The sequence below is a fragment of the Syngnathus acus genome, chromosome 9 (assembly GCF_901709675.1).
Source record: "Syngnathus acus chromosome 9, fSynAcu1.2, whole genome shotgun sequence".
Classification (NCBI taxonomy): Eukaryota; Metazoa; Chordata; class Actinopteri; order Syngnathiformes; family Syngnathidae; genus Syngnathus; species Syngnathus acus.
In genome coordinates, this window is record NC_051094.1 from 6,397,112 (window position 1) to 6,416,857 (window position 19,746).

Below are 19,746 nucleotides of genomic sequence, written 5' to 3' on the forward strand. Positions count from 1 at the left end.
CAATATTGTCGGCTAATCTCTTTCTGGGCATTTGATTTACGGCAGAAATTATTTTGGGAGGCTGCAACCGATTAATGGAATTCCCATTTATTTCAATAAGGGAAGATAATTTGAATGTATTAAACCTGTATCTTAAGGCTCCAAACAACCAATGGTGAAGCCGTGACTCCTATTTTTTTTCTTTTTTAATAAATGTTTGTGATCATGACACGACTCAGTGTTTAGAGGGGAGACACATTAATCATAAAGCCTTGTATTCTGCATTTTGTGTGTGTTTGCGCCTTGGGGAAAAACAACTTCCACAATATTTATTACAGTAATATAGAAAACGTTGCTTCTATAGTGCGGTGGTAAATATTGGATTGTTGATTTTTGAGGGTTATTTTCCTCTTCAGTGACAGATTATGGAATCCTTGGACTTGTCGACTGTGAGTGAAATAAAGTTTAGCAACCAGACCTGAGAGGAACGACTGACTCCAAGTCTTAAAGTACCATCTTGGTTTTATGAACTAGCTTTTATAGTTTGATGTGTTTGGGGGATTATTGTATAATGGACCTGTTTATGTATTGTGCAAGTACTTAAAGAAGTGGATGTAGTTTGCGCCTTGCTCTTTATGTACAGTATGTCTTGTTTTCACGTGTCGTCAATTTACTATGTTCATTGAACCTTCTTTAGAATAAAAGCAAAAAAGAAAAAAAAGAACGCATGGCTGAAAGGAGGTGAGTTTGGCATACCAGATTCTTTTTCACGGATGGCTGGTGAGAATAAAGAACCACTCAGTGAACAAGCCCAGTGACATTTCGTAAGCAGCTATTATATTTTGGAAGGAAAAATTAGGTTTCCTTCAAGGATACAGACCTTGACAGACTGCTAAATGAAGTTTCGTCATCTTTGCCCTAGCAGGGCTGTCTCATTAACTCCCCCCCTCCTTTCCTGTTTTCTGGAAATTACTGACCACAAAGTTAATATGCTCACATGCTTGTTTTTATACACACGTGAACTAATTTTAAATATTGACTTCCTCTATTGGTTTTTTGACTCATGTTTGCTGACATAATTCGAACCAAATTTCCATTTCTAAATGCGCACCCACACTTTTGCTAACGTTAGCACATCCCCACATGTCACGGACCCTTAAGGCTCAATTAGACTCTTTCTGGTCTCGGTGGCACCGGCTGTATTTTCGGTGTCTGCGCTATGACTGTGAGCTTTCTGTATTTATAGTTTGACATCATTTCTCACATCACCCCTCTGACCTTTTTTGATAACTTCATCTTTCATCATTTGGGGTTTCAGCAGCCCCAGTGGTCTCTTCTGCAGAGTTTTTAGGTGATCTTATTGGAGATGGCAAAGGCAATTTTCCCGTTTTAGTCGTATTCTTCATAGAATTAGACCTTTGATTTAGATTTGCTCCTCACATGTTCTTCATGTCCTCATCACTTTTGGCTTCAATCAATCGTCACTAATCACTACTTCACTAAAAATGATGGCAAGTTTGATTTTATTGCTTGAGCTGCCGCTACAGTATATGCTCCTTTCCTATACCATTCGAGTGCCTCTCCAGCCACTTCTGGATAATTGATTTGGAAAGGAAGATGTGCATAGGGAATAAAGGCTCATTCTCAGAATCCCATTTCGTATCCTTTCCTTGAATATAATTTGGTTGGAATTAACATTCCACTCGGTGCCTTTTTGCTTTGTGTTAATCTGCAGGTGGAAAAGGTGCAAAGTTTGTGAAATACAGTCAAGATATATATTTATTTATTTAAAATAAATGTTCCTGATAGAAATTGACATCAGCGTAATAGGAACTAATAGAGTACTAAATCCTTTTACCCGACATGGCTTTTACTGTTTTGCTTTCTTTTACTTGAAGCACCTTTGTCTTTTTCTACTGGTGCTACTTCTGCCATCATAGTGACAAGTCAAGACAGTCTTGAACTGGAAAACATAGTTTAGACGAGTTTTTGTAACAGTTGAGAATGGCTCTCACAAACGTTCCTGGAGTCTTCGATATGCACCCACCATTTCTCCGTCATTTAACTTCTCTCGGAGGTTGCTGTAATTTTCTGCGGTCGAAGTAAACGTCTTTTGGAAGCCAGTTTGACCAAAGATATTCTGAAGGCCAAAGTTCAGGTTACCTCTAAAAATGCCCAATTTTCAACTCGCTGTTGAAAGTTGAGGGTTTACTTGAGGTAGTAACTGTCAGAGCCCTTCACTACACAGCTCTCTATTATTATTTTTTTTCGTATGTTTTGTCTGCCAAATTGTTCTGGTTTTTGACGTTTTTCGGTCTGAACCCTCGCATGAGTTAGTTTTTTTGGATGATACCTAATTGTTTCATGCTCCATCAAACAACGCCACCTTTTCCCGTGTGTTTTAAAGTGACGTTTTGGCTACCGGCATTCCAGCAGAAGTACTCACTCAACCGCATTTCAATCTTTATGCTAAAATTCTTCCGACGCAAGACTGCACCGGCACAGCAACCCGCCTCCCACAACACGCATGCACATACACACACGTCCAGGTTCACGTTGCGCTTGCCCAATCCCCTCAAAATGGGTGGAAAAAATGAGGTCCCGCCGCCAAATAGCCCGTTCACCAAATCGTTCAAAAACGAAAAAAAATAAATTCCAAATGGTCTCCATTAAAGTTTCCGGCTTGCTGGCAGAGTGAAGCGGTGGTGTTTGGAGGTCATTGTTAAAAGCCCAGAGGAAATACCCCTTTTCCACCCATTTTCAACCATCAAGTGTATGTGACTGAGTTCAGGCTTTATTAGGCTTCAGTGGTGTTTGGACAGCCGGAAGTGAAGCACTAATAGGACAGGACGACGTCGAAATGGACAGAAAGCCCCTGCTGGAGTTCTCTGAATTCCCCCTCCTATGAGTCTCTTCAATCACTCACTCATTTTTACTCCCCATCAGTGTGGTTCTGCCTCCTCAGTCTCCGGTACGAACCCAATGTTACCCCTCGCATTTTTCACATCCTTTTATTTCTGCAATTCTGGCCTTTCCCAAGAGCACTTAGAGTCAGCGGGGGGAAGCTTTTAGCCACTGATTACTCTTACATGGTAATTTCTCCGTGTTTTGTTGTGCCTGTCTTTCTTTCCTTCATATTTCACCCCTCTTCAACTGCAAATGCACTTTAGCCCATTGATGTGTTGAAGAAAAGCTCACATTCTGCCGTGTGTTGGTTGTCTAACATTTAGTGTTGGATAATTATAGATTAGATATAGCAACATGGGATGGGAGATAATTTAAGTTGAGTCCATCTCCCTGTATGTCTCAATAGGCTTAGGGTGCTTTATAAAGGAATTTTTTTTTTTTAAATGTTATTTTTGGGTAACCTGTAGCTGGAGGGAGCACTGTAATGTCCTACATTTCGTTTTTCGACAAGGTGAAATGAGCAGGACAACCTTGTTCTTTATTGGTATGGTGAAATTCGTTCCTTTTAAACAGCCTACTTTTTATGACTTTTTATTCAGCCAAATATTTGTTTTTGCTGTGGCTTGACATGTTTCAATATTTTTCAAAGACAAGTAAAAAACAAATTTTTTAGCAAACACATTTTTATACTATACCAAAAAATAAACCAGACGGCTGAACGAGTCGGTAAAATAAAAAAAGACCCAATAAAAAAAATTACCAATTTGTGTTCTAAAAATGTTTTTTCTAGTTTTTCAAACATATTGACAATTATGCTAGGTGCTTGTCGAAAATTTTAAAGACGCTTTCATTCTATTTTGTCAGTGTAGGTCTTAATTTCAGCCATGTTTTACTCTCTCATTAGTCTGAAAAGAATGACCTTGTCAGTGCTTATCAGCGCTATCCTTCACAAACTGCGACGCCCCCGCACACACTCTTGTTACCTATTTGGTCCTACTTGATCAACTTGAGCTCTTCAAGAGGCTTTGTCACAAAAGAGCTGTTGTTGCTTTCTTGTGACACGAACAAAAAAAAAAAAAGATCCTTTGCAAGGCTTTGCGCTTCTGCATTTGATGTTGCCACTAAGGTATTTTTGTTAAAGAGCCCCATCTGTACGTATTTGTTAAAATAAATACTAAACAATAATGACTACTGGTCTACTTCAAGGTTATTGTTTCTAAAATTAAATAAAACTTGAAAATTGCTCAGCCTTATAGACAAAGCTGCTTATATTCCCCAAATGGAATATCTGTTAATCGGTCGCTTTGTTTTCATATTGCCAGTTTAATTATCTGCACTTCAAATGACTTTTGTCTTGTGACTGAACACTGACCTTCCTCCACATCCCTCAAAATTAACCTAAACGCTTGTTCTTTTTTTATTGCTCACATCAAATATTCATCCCGTTGAAGGGATTAATAATTCAATATTACAATCCTGAATCAGACATCAGACAATCACCATGAAAAAATAATTTTCCATTTGCTCACGGCACATTGATAATTCATATTTTCTCCGCTCGTCACTCTTCACTCCACTCATCACCTCAATAGGGACAGAGTCTCTGTTAGATTCGCTCCTGTTGCCATGGTGATTAGGAGCCCCCAAGATGCCCATGTAATAGAAGGGGGGGGGGGGTACTGGTCTCAATGAGTTTGTTGTTGTCATAGGACAGTAAAAAGGACAAAGATTTTTTTCCATGTTAACAATCCTGACAAAATTTGAATGATTAAAAAAAATTTATATAACGAGGTGTCAAAATCACAAAAAAATCAATCCATTTGATTTGTTCTTGAAATCGAAAACACGGTCCATCCTTTTGGATTGTCACTTGGCTTTTCCACATCGTGACAACGAGGCACTCTAAAGCTTGCACGGCAATTTGAAATAATCACGCTGGAGCTTTTTCTTAATAGGTATTGGATAAATCTTTTCAATGGGGAGTACTTCTAAACTCTCACGTTGTTAGAGCTACCGACTCATGTTGATAATGCCTCCTGACAGTTATGGCATTCTGAATTGGCGGTCATCGGAAGAAGCTGACCCCTTCCGTCTCCAACACCACTGAGTGCGCAGATTCGTCTGTTCAATTCCCCAATGCCTGTTTTCACCGCAGGGCAATATCCAGCCCGCTCCAGCAATATCCAGCCCGCTCCGGCTCGGAAGCTCTCAAAGGGAGTGCTTCGTTTGATGTGTGAGAAGTCCGTTTTAGTTGGATTGTCACGTTTGGCTTCCTGTTTCTTGTAAGACAAAAGCAAAGATTTTATCCTCTGCCATTTGTGCGCCAAGTGTGTTTCTACGGATGAGAATTATTTGATGTTCACAGTTGTACCGTAGCGCCGTATCAAAGTCTTAACCTCACTACATTAAATCTAACATGCGGAGAACCCCTGCAGCTTCCGCTTGTGTGAGCGTGTTGGTACCCTGATCAACCAGGATTGCGTGTTAATAATGTATGGAAATCTTTTTGCTTTATCTCATGATCTGTGTCCATCCTGACATCGGATGCCGTACCCTCCGGGTCCCTCGCTCCCTCATCCAGCCCCACCTCCATCCTGTTGTGCCTAAACATTGAATGGGGCTCAATAAGCAAACGGCCTCATCCATTTTTCGTACTGACTCATCAGATTAGTTTTCTTTCGCCCGGTCCTACACCTTCAAATACTCCATATTGCATTTTGTCTAAAACCTGAATGTATAGATTTTTTCTGCTGGCAATATCTCCAACCTGAACATGGTTCTTTTTTTTTTATGATACTCCTTAAATTTGAACAGGCCAGTGTGAATGAGATACGGTGCATCTTGTTCTGGAACTGTACACTCTTTCCTGACTGCGCCTCATGGCAAAGATTGCTTAAGCTAGCATATCTCTGTGTCAACCCCTGCCACGCTGACTCCGCAGCAGGCTGGCCGTAATATCACATTTTTATGCTCCCCTCTAATGCCCCCATAAACGCATCACTATGTTATACTCCCCTCTGCTTTCTTTTATCATTTGCATGCCTGTTCGCAGGGGAACGCCAAAGAAGCGAGTGTTTCCTTGTGCACCTTCGACACTCATTCATTTCTGATGTTCTTACCCCGTTGCGATGTTGTCACCTTGTATTCTGGGTGAATCTTCTTGCTGATGCTGATGTTTATCAGCCCCATTATAAACTGTTGCTGATCATCAAAAAATAAATAAAAAGACTCAGCTTGGAATAGAAACTGGTAACAACAGAAGTTATTCAACAAATTTGGGCAGGGCCACCGGGGAAAAAAAAATTCCCCAGAGTTTGAGAAATGAGGTCGTGCCAGAGCAGACGTGTCTGACGTACTAGAAAGTCATCGGATTGTCATATGACCAGTCCAGAACTGATTTGACTAACACTACACTAAATAACCCTTGAAACCCACACCACCATTTTTCATAATGGCACTTAATTAATTTCCCCATTGATAGGATCAAAATAGACAGACTCAAAAGGACCAAAAATAACTTTGACTTGTGTTTAAGAAGTCGTGTTAGGGATAAAACCATTGTTCCATTGTTAATGTTCGACTTCAATGATCAAAGGTCAGGAAACAAAAATTAATGTGTTCTTTCAAACGTTGGTTCTTCACTTGCTAGAGTTACTCATTCAGTTCGTCACTTAGACACCATTAATCAGTAAATCCTTCGAAAAATATAAAATGTTTAAACTGCTTTTTTTTTTTTTTTAAAGTGGGGGAATTCCAACCGCTCAAACGATCCAAATCATCATGATCAAAGTCTGACCACACATAACAAAAAGAGATCTGTCTGTCTAGAATACCAAACATGTTTAAAATTAGCCAACCAACATCTGTTTGGATCGGGGAAACACTTTCTCAGCTGCCAAGTACCAAGTTCTGAGATTGTTGTGCGGTTTGCGTGACAGAGGAATGTTGTCGCGTTTGATTGTTTGCGCTCAAGTTCTCGCTCGCGGCATCTGCCACGCCGGCCTCTTTTATCGTTAAGAGAATCTTGTGACATTTTATGATGTATGCTCGAGGAAGATGAGATGGATGATGTTTTAGAAAGATTGATGAGGTTTGGTTGAGATGATCGATGAGCAGTTCTTTGTGACTATGAATGGACAAAGAAAGAACTATTCAACACCCGAAATTACTTTATAAATTAAAAACAACCTTTTATGGCTCCGCTTCATATGTCCTTCGACATGTTGCTAAATTTCCCATCGACCTCAATAAACAATCACAGATGCTTATGTCAACAGCACAATAGAAGTAGTTTGTTTCTTCCCGCAACATTCTCATTGTTTTTAATCTATGTCATTATTCTTAAACAAATTGCTGTTCCCCTTCATTGACACGTTGCCATTTATTACTTGGATTTTCGAACCAAAAACCACGGGGGGGGACATGCCGATTTTTTTCATGCTGTGTTCTGAACATGTAAAGACATTTTTCTTCAGCTTTTAAGAGTCACATGGCAACGCTGTACAGCTCATGTTGTGACACACTTGTCTTGTGCGTGTTTAGACGCCTACGACCAAAGGCTGTCATTTTCTACAATGAGAACAATTTGTAGCTCCTCGCTGCCACGTCTGTGCCGTTTTTGTCATTTCCGTTTACATCCTCGGTCTTTCCCGAGATTTGTTTGCTTCCCTTTGATTTCCCTCGATCATTCCCTCTGTCTTTGCGAGTCCCATTGCACCCTGGGGAGCAATGATTCTCTAACAACCTTTTACTGAAGGCCCGTGGACTTAATGATCGAGCGCTATTGCTAACATCACACGGCACAAAAGGTCAATTTTCAACAGGCAAGCTTTTCAGGTTCCCTCCTTGTATTTTATTATTCTTATCAACACCATGCTAAAGCTGACCTGGCTCGTGTACAATTAGTCTGCGTGTGGCTAATGTGGCAGTGAATAAAAGTGTAATAGTGACACTTTAGCCATCTGTGATAGGAGTTCATTTAATTAGTGCTATGATGGAAGCAGAACTCTTCACCTTTTATCTCTTGATACCGATCTATCGTGACACACATATAGCGCGCGCACACGCTCGCACCCACATTAGATTTAGCTATTAGCTTGTTAATGAGTTGGGTCCCCTGGTCATTAATTGTCAAGCTGAACTGTAATGGGAAAGATAATGGTCCTCTTGTTTACAGCTACACAAAATAAAGCGAGTGTGCTGTAGACCTCTCACAAGAAGCCCCAGCATGTTTTTAATCATGAAAATTGATTTGGGATTGTTTTTCAACTTTGGAAGTCTTTGGCTCTTTTCAACAATTGCTTTTGTTTGGTTCATTGTCTTCCTGATGGTTTTTTTTCTTAGTGGGTTTGATAATGAATTTGATTAATTGTTGATTATTTGGAACTGATTGTTAAATCTTAAAGCTGTGGTGCACGAGTTCATTCTTTAGCTCAGCATGATTCTGGCCTGCAAACTGGATTCCATGATATTAGGAGACTTTTTCATTGATTAAATAACAATTATTAATTGTTCATTTTCCACAGTGTCAAATTTTGTCCAATACCCGCCCCTATTTTTTTTTCTTCTTCAAACTTTACTTCACGGAGCTATTGACGTATTCTCCCTCAGTCTGTGTGACATATGGGAGTTATTGTATTCTATGTCAAGAATGTTCCGCTTGTCCTTTCCTGCTCCCTTTAAAAGCCTTTTTCAGAACTGTGACAGAATCGCTGCAGGACAATGTGATTTCCTTACATTGCGGGGGACCACAGAAGTCGATGTATGGAATAAGCATTGGCGCTCATTGCTAGCACTTTACTTGAAGCTCCGTTCCAGCCCTCTGACAGCAAATATCTGTCCCTGTCACTACTCTCACCATCCGTATGAATAATGCCCCCCTGAATGAGCTCTGCACAGACCCGTAACATGTAACAGCCTTCTAATTTCCCTGCCCGGGGCACTGTCACCTTCCTGGCCATCATCTGCGTTACAGAACTCCCCGAATACTGAGGTGTGCGCGCCTCACGAGTATTTAGGATGTCAGCTGTCCCCATAACGTTCCTCAAGCTCTAATCATAAATCCCTCGCAGGCAGAGGCTACATGCCTGGAGGCCATAAGGGCAGAGGAGGCCAGTACCCTCAGGCCAGCCTCGGGTCTTTCTGGCCCATGACACTGGAAAGGTGGAAAGAATGACGGATGGGTTTCTGCTGCGTAAAAGATTGTACCAGAATACCCTCAAAAACTGAAAATGTACTTTTACTACTGACTGGAGAATGATTCAGAGAAGTCCACGAGAGATTTGATAAAAGTCCATGCTGGCAGAGGAGAACAAGTTGAAAACTATTGCTACCAAAAACAATCAAGCACTTTTTTTTTATTGGATCCATAGGGATTGCTATTAACACCTGACATACAAAGATTATGCACATCTGAAATCGAGAGCGTCATCTGTAAACAACAAAAGCCAGATGTTGCTGCAACTCAACAAGGCAGCAATTTGCTTTCATAACCTTTTAATGTCAGTCTGCGTCAAGTTGCCTTTTCAAAATACAGAGTGCGGTATTTTATCTTTAATAACTGCTCGGGAAATGCCAGCAAGTTAAATAATCTCTTTTTCCCCACTTTGTGAGAGTTACATAAACATATTCAGGGAACACATAAAACATTTAGTTTCAGAACTGAATTGATATGGCTCCTCATTTTGAATTGAAGAACTGCTTACAGTGTACCTCATTTGTTGAAGCTAGGTTGACCAAGTTATCTGTGCTGCAACCAATTGAGTTACCGATTGGTTACCCATTGGTTGCCTGTTTATAGAAGCTGTTGTTCCATATGTTTAATATTGTTGGTCAGAAGAAGAGTTCATGGTTTGCTGTAACAAACCAATATGGAGCCTCACTGTAATGCCTCCCATCAATGAGCAGGTTTCTCTGGTCCAGACACATGATCCACTTGACTTCTTTAAGTCCCATTTGTCATCATTAGCTGGGGACATAAAACTGATCTCTAAGTAAAGCTTAAATGTTAAGTCAATTTCGGGCACCCGTTGATAGATTGGACCGGACCTGTTACCATGGGAACAGTGAAGGGTTAAGAGGTTCACCGTTGTGCAGACTGAAGTTTGTCACGGGGCCTTTTTCCAGTTCAGCAAGGTGGTCTTAGTCTACTGCAAAATAGATCGACCTTGTGGCCAAATACTGGATTTTTCTTTTGAGAACACCTCCATTCAACTCTGCATCCATTTTGTGTAGGGACAATCAGGTTGATTGCGAATGGGGCATTGCCTTGCGCCCACAGCAAGTTGCTAAAAAATCAATCTCGATGGTCTGAAATACTTTGAGTGTATAGTGCTATGAAATTAGGCAGGGACTGAGTGTGTGTGTTCATGCTTTTGGCACTGGTGACATCTTTTGTGTTAGATTCCACACTATTCTGCTATTGTCTTTACATATCAACACCTTATTGTGCTAATAAATATGGCCCGGCCCCGAGTGCTGGAAATGATGAGTTACAAAAAAAAATCGGCTCCAGTGCCAGTTAGAAGCCTGCATTCTATTAAACTTTGGTAGACCGGATGATATGTCACATGTAATTGTAAAAGAACCAGAATGTGCATGTGGATGCCATATTTTTGTTCTTGCAAACACAACCTGATGGTAAGATGGACTTGGTATGGTTCACTTCTTTGTCTTTTCTAAAAGAGGATAAGAAGTGTACAGTATAGGCTGGTTTTTGAAATATGTTTTAATATGGGCTCACAAGAGTTTTGGGAAAACATTATATAGGCACTCTGATATACTTTCAACATAAATAATATGAATTAGAATTTTTTTAATTATTGAAGTATTTTTGTGTGCAGAAAACTGTTTTATTAGGATCCCTTTAATTTTGTCTTTTTGAGCATACTTTAGGGTTAGGGACAAAATCGTATTGCTTTAACAGTTATGCCATAATTGTCATTTGGAAGATGTTTTAATGTGAACTGTAACTATTGATTTAGTTGACTAACCCTGAAAAGCTTTGAGTATGTTTTGAAGCAACCATTGATGTTAACCAACCAACCGTTTACCTCTTTACAATGTCGGCTAAAGCTTGAAGTCTAATAATCAGCAACCGCGTGTTTTGGCATTTGCCAATTTTCTGCCATAGCGAACCTTACCAACTTCTTCAAGAGAAGAACCTTCGTAGTAATGTGCACTTTTGGTTACACTCTTACCCTTGACTATGTATTAAAATCAGCGAGCCGTATAAATAATATAGCAGGTTGACGTTGAAGAGAGGCCCCTCCGTGAATATGCGTGGAGGAAACCAACACACTGGTGGGATTTGAAAATCCATCACTGACGTTGACCACGATGACGGCGACCACTTTACATTTAAAGGGAAAAGAAGTGTCACTGGGCGCCCTCTGTGGTGCCTTCACTTTTTATGTCTGATGCGCAACAAAGAACTGTTGAATTGCAAAAAGAACACATAAGGAACTAAAGCCTCGAGAGAGCTATCTGAGACTTTTTACAAGCTGATGTACAGTAACGGCTTTACATTTAGAGAAGCAAAGCTGCTCTTTTGACCTCCCGCTCACAGTTGCTTCTGATTTCACTCGTATTGATCTTTGGGGGGAAACTGCTTGTGAACAACACATCTTCATCTTTCCAAGTTGATATTTCATAGGTCCTCCAGAAGCCAGAGCACCTGCATCCCATAATAGCACGTTTACACAAGTGCGTGAAACTCTTGAGGGAAGCGAGAGCTTTAGCGATTGAATAAATGACAGGTAATTTTCAGTTGAGAGCGGCGCACGCAGACGAGCGAGGCGATCAATCAGTCAGGCGATCACCCGTGCAGATTCTAGTCGTCCTGGCGTCATCAAGGCAGACGACGTCGATGAAACGAGACGAGATGCTTGACAAGTGCGTGGGGAACGTGGCATTGACGTGCATGTGGAAAGGACGCATAGATTTCCCTTGAAGAAGCGTCATTGTTCCGCCGGGGTATCTTTTGTACCAAGTCGGACCAGAAACGCTTTGGAAGATATGCGAAATGATATTGCAATCTTTTTATGGATCTTTTATCCCTTCTATCCAAAATGGGTCTGGCATGGTCACAGCAGGAGAAAAGTAGATCTATTGATCCTGGGAGTTTCATTTTTCAAACACGGTCGTCTTTCACAGTTGTTCCTTCGATTTTTGAAAAGCATACATAGTGCTTTTCTACAAAGTTTATGGGCTTTTTTTTTGTCATGCTGTGAGTTGGAGTGCGGTGCTGTGCAGTGGTGGGTCGGATGCTCGGTGGGGACTGCGGCAGTTCTTCACCTAGGTTACTTCTGTGTTTGAATTCTAGCTGGTATTCACCATGCTCGTGTTTGGAGATGAATGGAAAAGATACACTCAAACCACATTGTTAAATTTCAGCAGTTTAATGAACCTACGTTCTGCAAATACATACGATATTTCCAAAACCATTTTCAAAGTGGCCTCCAGTTAATTTTTTTATGTTCATATTAGAGGCTGTAATTCAAAACTGCCGGGCCTCACTTGAGTTTTATTTTTATATCTTGTCAACCCTTTGTCATAAACTCTAAATGGGAAGAACAAAATCGATAGTGTGACCTAGCTCACCTGCATCACGAGTAAAAGCATCTGGCGGATAAATTAACATAAATCTCTCCCAAAGAGTGTCAGTAAAAATTTATTTAAATTGTCAGAGTCATGAAAGCGGAGTTTATTGCTGGTCATTAGTACTGTAAAGGATTACGTTTATTGATGCGCCTGATCTAGTAAATTGGCAAATGAGTGTTTTGGTCCGGTTTAGATATGATATAAAACAAACAAAAAATATTGTCATAGGCAATGTGGGCTCGTTACTGTTAGTGTCCTTGAAGGGGACTTCGTGTTGGTGTCTATCGCGGAAAACCTGATTCTACAATCTTGATATAGCCGAATTTATTTAAGTGCTACCTTGATTTATGAGCGTTTCCCACTGCTCACTTAATTTATTAGCTTTTTGTGTTATGAAATTTTGAGTTACTAGTGAGCTTCAAATACTTCAAAATAATTGAGCCATTAATGTGATGTAATGCCCTCACAAATGGGCAAGGAGAGCTGCTTTCATCCAGACAAAAAAAAATGTATCGCTGTATACAATGCACAGTGCAGTAACAAGAGTTAACTCCTTACATTATGCTCGACTAAAAAAAAAAAAACACCCGACAATAATAAAAATATTATTTTCATTGAAGACTAATTCTGCCAATGCCCCACAAACGGCCCTGAGTTGAGTTCCTCTGCAATGCATTCAGACAGGCATGAAGATGGATGCTTAATAGAATGTGTTGCTGGCTATTCAGTAATCATTATTAATCTGTGTGTCGGCAGATCCTTTCTCGGCTTGCCGCCGCGTTCATAAAGCTTGCTTAATTAGATTGATTGATTAGAAAGTGGTGATTCAGAGCTCTCATCCCCGCGCCTCCGCCTCCATCCCATCAGGCCTTTAATAAGATCAGACCGCTTTCATATTCACGCGCCTGCCTCTGTGCATACCAGTCGTTTTGGCGGCCCGTCCTACCGCCCTGCCTGTCACGTCCGGATCCAGACAGGATTTACCGGGCTAAAGCCGCTAAACAAATACGCCCCAGATCACAAGCTTCATTATAGTAATCGGAAAAGATTGAAAATTTCTTCTTGTTTATCTCGCTTGCCTCTGTAATCTGTCCGGACTCAGTGATACGTATGCAATCTGTGTGTGTGTGTGTGTGTGTGTTAGACCTTCTCATCTTCAGAGACTCGCTTCTCTGATCAATACCCAGGCAAACCTTGTACTTAGTGCACAACAGCTCATCAGCACAGAGGAAGCACAGTAAAGAGACTCTCCCTCGCTGTAGTAAAACTTAACGACTTTCCGTGTTGCCTTTGTCTCCAGGCAGCGGATATTACAGAACATAATAAGGATGCATTTAGATTTTTTGCAAGATCACCACTCCTTCAAATCTATACAGCTCAACACAGGCCTGTAAAAGTAGACAATGTTTTGTCTATGTATGTGTTTGTGTGTGAGTGAGTGTGAGAGAGATCAAGCATGGGTCTTTAAGTGTGTTCCCTCTCCAAGGCCGTGATGAGACCACTGCAGGATCACCCCCAAGAGAGTATTTGTGAGGGAAATGATTACCTTGGAAAAGAACCCAACTTTGATGAAAATCACCCCACTTCAATTTGCACCTTGCGGGCATGCATGCGGTGTCCATGTTTTTGCATCATATTGGAAATGTGTAAAATTGCACAAGAGTGCTTTCGTAACAAAGAGCTTTCATCAAGACGTCGTTATATTCAGTGGCCTCTGATTGAGTTGCAGAATTTTCATCTCGAGGGGTTTTTGGATTGAGACTGCTCTGAAGCTTTTTTTTGTGTGGAATTGCAACAATAGAACCACACAGATCTAAAGTTGTTCGAAAGGCACATCGCCATTGGAAAACAGACAGTACAAATGTTTTTTTTTCCCAGTGTTCGGAAGCTTTTATTTATCTAACCTCAGTCATGTCCCTTAAAGATTAAGATATCGTTTACTCTTATTTAATTGTTTTTGGAATGCTAGCTTGCATTACTGGGTGATTGTTTTGCAAGTCTAGACATTATTTTTTTTTCCTAATTTTAATCTTTAAATCTTGGGTAAATACATGCCAAGGAATATTAACTATGCAGTGGACCCCTGGTATCTCAAGACTTTGCTGATAGAAGAATAAAAATAAAATCAAAACATTATTCATAAGCCATTTTGAAAAGCCGTTTTCAACACTTTTGAATGGCCAAAAAATTGTAAAATTGTGTGGGATAACCAATAGAACAGATTTTTTGGGAAAATAATGTAATTTGGCAAATTGTGGCATTGGGATTTTCGGCCCAGTGTCAGTTATATGTTACTTAAAACACGTACAGGCCATTTTTTTTTTTATTATGATAAAAGGAAACTTAATATAAAAAAAATTCAGTCCAACAGTCTCCCGAATCAAACCGACTTTCAAGCATTTATAAAGGCTTAACTTTTGTCAGTCCTAAAATGGAGTCATACCAGATGGCAATTTTATTCATTAAAGCATTTTGTGTAAGTCACATGACTTGCCAAAAATATGTCTTTCTAATGATGTTTTCTTTTGTCCCAAAATCTCTCTGAATGGTAATTTGGGAAGTCGAAAGCATTCATTGTCAAACGCATGCAGGAAACACTTAATAGCGCAACACTGACCGTGAGTTTTTTTGGCATTGTAGACGAGCTTGATAAATGGAAAGTATGACTTTTTAATTCGTATTCTATTTGACATCGTTTTAAGGCTCTACTTTACATGCTCGTGTTCTTAATCACTGATGCTTTGACTTTATTGGTCCAGTACAGCTCAATGCTAAATGAGAGGTGCATCAGGCAGGAAATAACGGCGCATTGGACAAAAAAAAAAAAAAAAAGACAAACACCACTCTGGTCTGATGGAGTCAAATGAGTCGTATGATGGACCATATCGATGCCCATATCGGAGTAGATGTGGCCCCTGGGTGCTTCCCCAGCATTAGCGTAGGCAAGGACATGCTGTAAGATGAAACACGCTCTCACACGCAACATTACCTTTTTTGTTTTTTTTTTGGCAACCACAGCACTCTCAACAATTACCTTGCAACAAGACCCACACAAAAGCCATCTTTATGATTGCAGCGTTGTGCAATTGCAGTCTGCTTTTCTTGCTTCACTAGGAGAGTATTAAATCAGATAGTGGAAGGCTGAAAGGTTTGAAGGCCTCTCTTGGCGGGCCACAAGGCTTCTAAACAAATGGTTGCCATCGCTATATTTATGTTTTTAAATCAAAGTCCTTTCATGGCTGAAGAGGAGCATGTTTTTTTTTTTTTTTTTTTTTTTTTAGATTCTGAATTTTACTGAGGAATCCACATTGATGGATCCGCCCGGGTACAAGTCCTAATTTGATACGGTACATGCCCACCTGGCCTGTTGTGCGCTGCTCTTTATTTTTTTTTCCCGTTCTTTCTCGCTTGCTGAAAATAATTGTAGCGGTGTAATATTCTTTCTTTGGTCCAATGAGACTCGCTACACATATACAGCCTTGGAGTTGAGAGTCTGCATTTTTTTATTGAAGCGCTTGACTTTTTCATTGCTGCTAGTTTTCTTTTGTTCATGCTTGTGGAGCTCAGCTTTTTTTTTCTTCTCTTTTTGAGTTGCATCCACACACTTGTCTTTACCTGGCCCTGCAAGATCATGTTCCGTATGCATCAGGTTTTCCAGTTGGGAGCACCGACTCCCCTTCAGATAATCACTTCTGACTGGAGCGAGAGCCAGATCGGCGGGTCCAAATCTGAGGTGGAGAATTTTTAAGTGGCTCCAGCTTATCGATTTCATCAGTACAAGGTTGTCAAGTACAGTCAACTGTTACGAACACCGCCGTACGGGATGAAGCGTTCTCCTCTGGGGGGTTGATTTATTTAGCCACGTGATGTAAGCACTAAAAGAAATGTCGTAGTCCATCCTCACAACTTTGCCGCCACTTTATGAATCTGTGGAGTTCACTCAACAGTTTTTTCTTAGTTGAAATGATCAAGGGCTGTTAATTTTTTTTTAAATGTTTTGCACACACCCAGAGAAAGTCTTTTTTTTAATTGAAATTATAATTGCTAGTTAATCTGCAAGACAATTTGTGTTCATTACCACAAAAAGTCTATTTAAAAAAAAAAAAAAAAGTAAGAATTGATCTGATTTACACATTTCTTTTGTGGAAATTGAACACCCTTGAAGTATGAATCAAATTTGGAAAACAATGCACTTCTGAATTTAAACAAATTTCAGTGCATGAGTCACGAAACATCTTAGGCCTCAGGGCATGTTGCCAAATTTAGATTCCATCAAAGTAATACATTTATTTGATTTTTCTTCCAACGGCTCTGTTAATTAAGACGCCACATGTCGCCTGTCCTGCTTCTAAAGCTTTTATGAAGGCTGACAACACTCAAGGTCGACCTTGGATCAGATTATTTCAAGTTGCAACCTGAAAGATGGCCAGCACTATTGACAATACTCAAGAGGTTCCACTGTACTAAAAAAGCAAAATACCTCTGGCGTAAAACACAAACTCAAAGCATATTTCAACATCTCTCCAATTTATAGAATAAAATAGTCGAGCATGAGGAGCAGGTTTATTTTGTGGAGTAGCAAATAAGAACTAAATTCTTTTGGACATAATGTAATTGGTGGTGCGGTGCTACATCTAGTCTGCTAGACCTTACGGTCACATTCTATTATGAGCCATTTCAAACCTTTTCAACCAAGTTGGCTCCATACCGTTAAGCTTGAGAAATTCTCCGTAAAGCTTGAGTGGTGCTCCAGGAGGTGTTTTCACCCCCATAAGCCGTGCAGCATGTGACTTTGGCAAAAAAGAAATGGACTCTGTCATTGTTGTTGTGAGTCCCGGAGCCAAAGTGTTTGTCATTTGAAATTTCCAAGATTTAATTGTGTGGTTTATTTTATTTGTTTTATTTTAGATTCATGACAAGGGGTCATGTTTTGTTTTATTCAAGTATTTATTTCAGTTTGTCTAAATGGAAATGATGTTTTATTCCTTTTATATATTTACATATATATTTATATATATATGTATTATTATATTATATATATATATATATATTTTTTAATATATATTATATACTATATATTTATTTTATATTTAGTTTTATTATAACTATTTATTTAATAGTTTTGTTGTTTCGAATGAAAAGTATATCTCATCATGTAAACAACACAAGCGGCGTTTAGGATTCGTATTTGAGTGCTCTAAGCGGTTATAGAGATTCTTGGGGACCTCCAAAAATTAATTTACCTAGACGTGATTAAAAAAGTTTTTTTTTTGCCATCTAAAGTCCTTCAGTGTTCCGTCGTCAATTAATCAGCCTAAAAAGTCGATCCGCTCTCATTTCTTCTCATCTTATTTGCTTGTGGTGATTGATGAGAAGACTTTGAGAAGCACGGAGAGGACAATCTCCCACATCTTTCTCGGGTGTTTCTGAGAGTGAACGTTGCTACAGTATCAATACCTGTATTGATGAGCACAATATAAGGTGGTGGAAATGTTTCGCTTCCCCATTGATCCCAGCCGATCCATTCTGAGGCTGCTCGTGGACGGCCGGGTGAATGAAGGGGAGTGGTCCATCCATCATAAGTCGATGCCGCTTGGCAGACAAGTCCCGTTTTGCCTATTAGCCTCTTTCCTCCTCCTCACTTCAGCTGCTCATCAAGCATAAAACAATCCAGAATGCAGCGCAGATGGAGCTGACATTTAGTCATGAATTTGACAACAGCTGTCTGCACCCACTTGCTTGTAGAATTTCCCCACAATACTTGTTTACAAGATGATTGTACCCTCCCCGCTGTAATGCTCATTTGCGTTTCACCGCCGCGACAAAACAAATTGTAACTTGAGTCAACTAAATTTCATCTCCCCTTGTCTTCTGCAGGTCACTGACCAGTCGATGCGAGCGGTTGCCGAGCATTGCCCAGAGCTGCAGTTTGTCGGCTTCATGGGATGCCCCGTGACATCTCAAGGAGTCATCCATCTCACCGCTGTAAGTCTCATACAGCTTTGGTCATACCTGGACCGTGATGGTGAATGGCATTTTACAAAGATCAATATTCAAAGATTAGACGGATTTCATTCCTATAATTAGATGTGTGAAAATCTAAAGTGAACAGAACTAAGATGACACAGCTTGAATTATTTCAACACAAACATTGCGACCTTAACTACCTCAAAATCATTCAGGTTCTTCGTTTAAACAAAGAGGTGAGATGGTAAAGTGAATTTAGTAAAGTTAGTACTAAATCTACTTTATAGATAAAAAAATATATATAATAATAATAATTTAGCACTGAGTGACAAAATTGATTTTTAGCTTTTTTATTTTAATTATTTTAATTTAAATTACTTTTCTTAAATTTGTCAAAACGGTAAATTAATCCTGTAAGATGTTCTTTATGAATAGCTTACAAATGTGACTCCATTTTCTTCATGCGTGGATGTTTGATTCAGATATAATCCTAGCGCCTGCAGGCCGTGCAGTGTCTCCAAGTGGTAAATTGTACTTTTTAAAAAGAATCCCAGAACCCGACTGTGTCTCGTATCTCCGACTTCATTTTGAAGTTATGTGTTCCCTTTTAAATCTCATGAAAGCCTAATGAGATGAATCCCAATAATATGCCACTTGTCTAAGTGCACCCCGCTGTTTGTATATTAGCATCCTAATGAGTCGGGGCCCCGTGGTTAAAGAAGCTCGGCGCCATATAAACATGGACACACAAAGGCGAATCCTCAGATGGCATTCAGCACTTTTGTCATAACAATCCATCTCGAATGCACGGTCGCTCTTAGGGACCGATGTGTATTGTACATCCACATATGTGCCCTTGTAATACAATTCGATTTATTTCTGATGAACTCGGGCTCACGCACGAGTGTGAACGCACCCACGTGGGGCTTGGGCGGCCGTTCCCTCTCAAATGCAATTACTGTTGTGTTAATAGGACTGAGACAGCCGATACCGCCCTACATTATTAGATTAAACAGCAGATTAATTTGCACTTATGGTTTTGGCCTCCCTATCATCTCAGTGGCCTCTGGTGACCTTGGCCATGGTGTTGTAGACAGACCGTAATGAAGCCAGCCAATCATAACAGCGTTGGCATACAGCGAGGTGAAGGCGAACATGCACGGTCTGGCTTACTTCATTATTATTTATTACCGTGTTAACCCGTGGAGAGTTTTAGCTGTGCATAATCCTGATTTCGAGATTTTTTTTTTCAAAGTTAGTTGCTGATTAGTTATCGATTGTTTATTTCAATTA

The 19,746-nt window shown here is 40.0% G+C and overlaps 1 protein-coding gene across 3 annotated transcripts in view; it reads left to right on the forward strand.

Moving 5' to 3' along the window:
- Positions 1-19,746, forward strand: part of fbxl17 (F-box and leucine-rich repeat protein 17) — a 146,780-nt gene that overhangs the window by 29,651 nt on the left and 97,383 nt on the right. For all 3 annotated transcript variants that reach the window (XR_005098725.1, XM_037258431.1, XM_037258432.1), the window contains one exon: positions 18,364-18,471. Coding sequence is in view for 2 of the 3 variants with exons in the window: in XM_037258431.1 (XP_037114326.1) it covers positions 18,364-18,471 (108 nt within the window). In the remaining variant the exon portion in view is untranslated. The remainder of the gene's footprint in view (positions 1-18,363; positions 18,472-19,746) is intronic.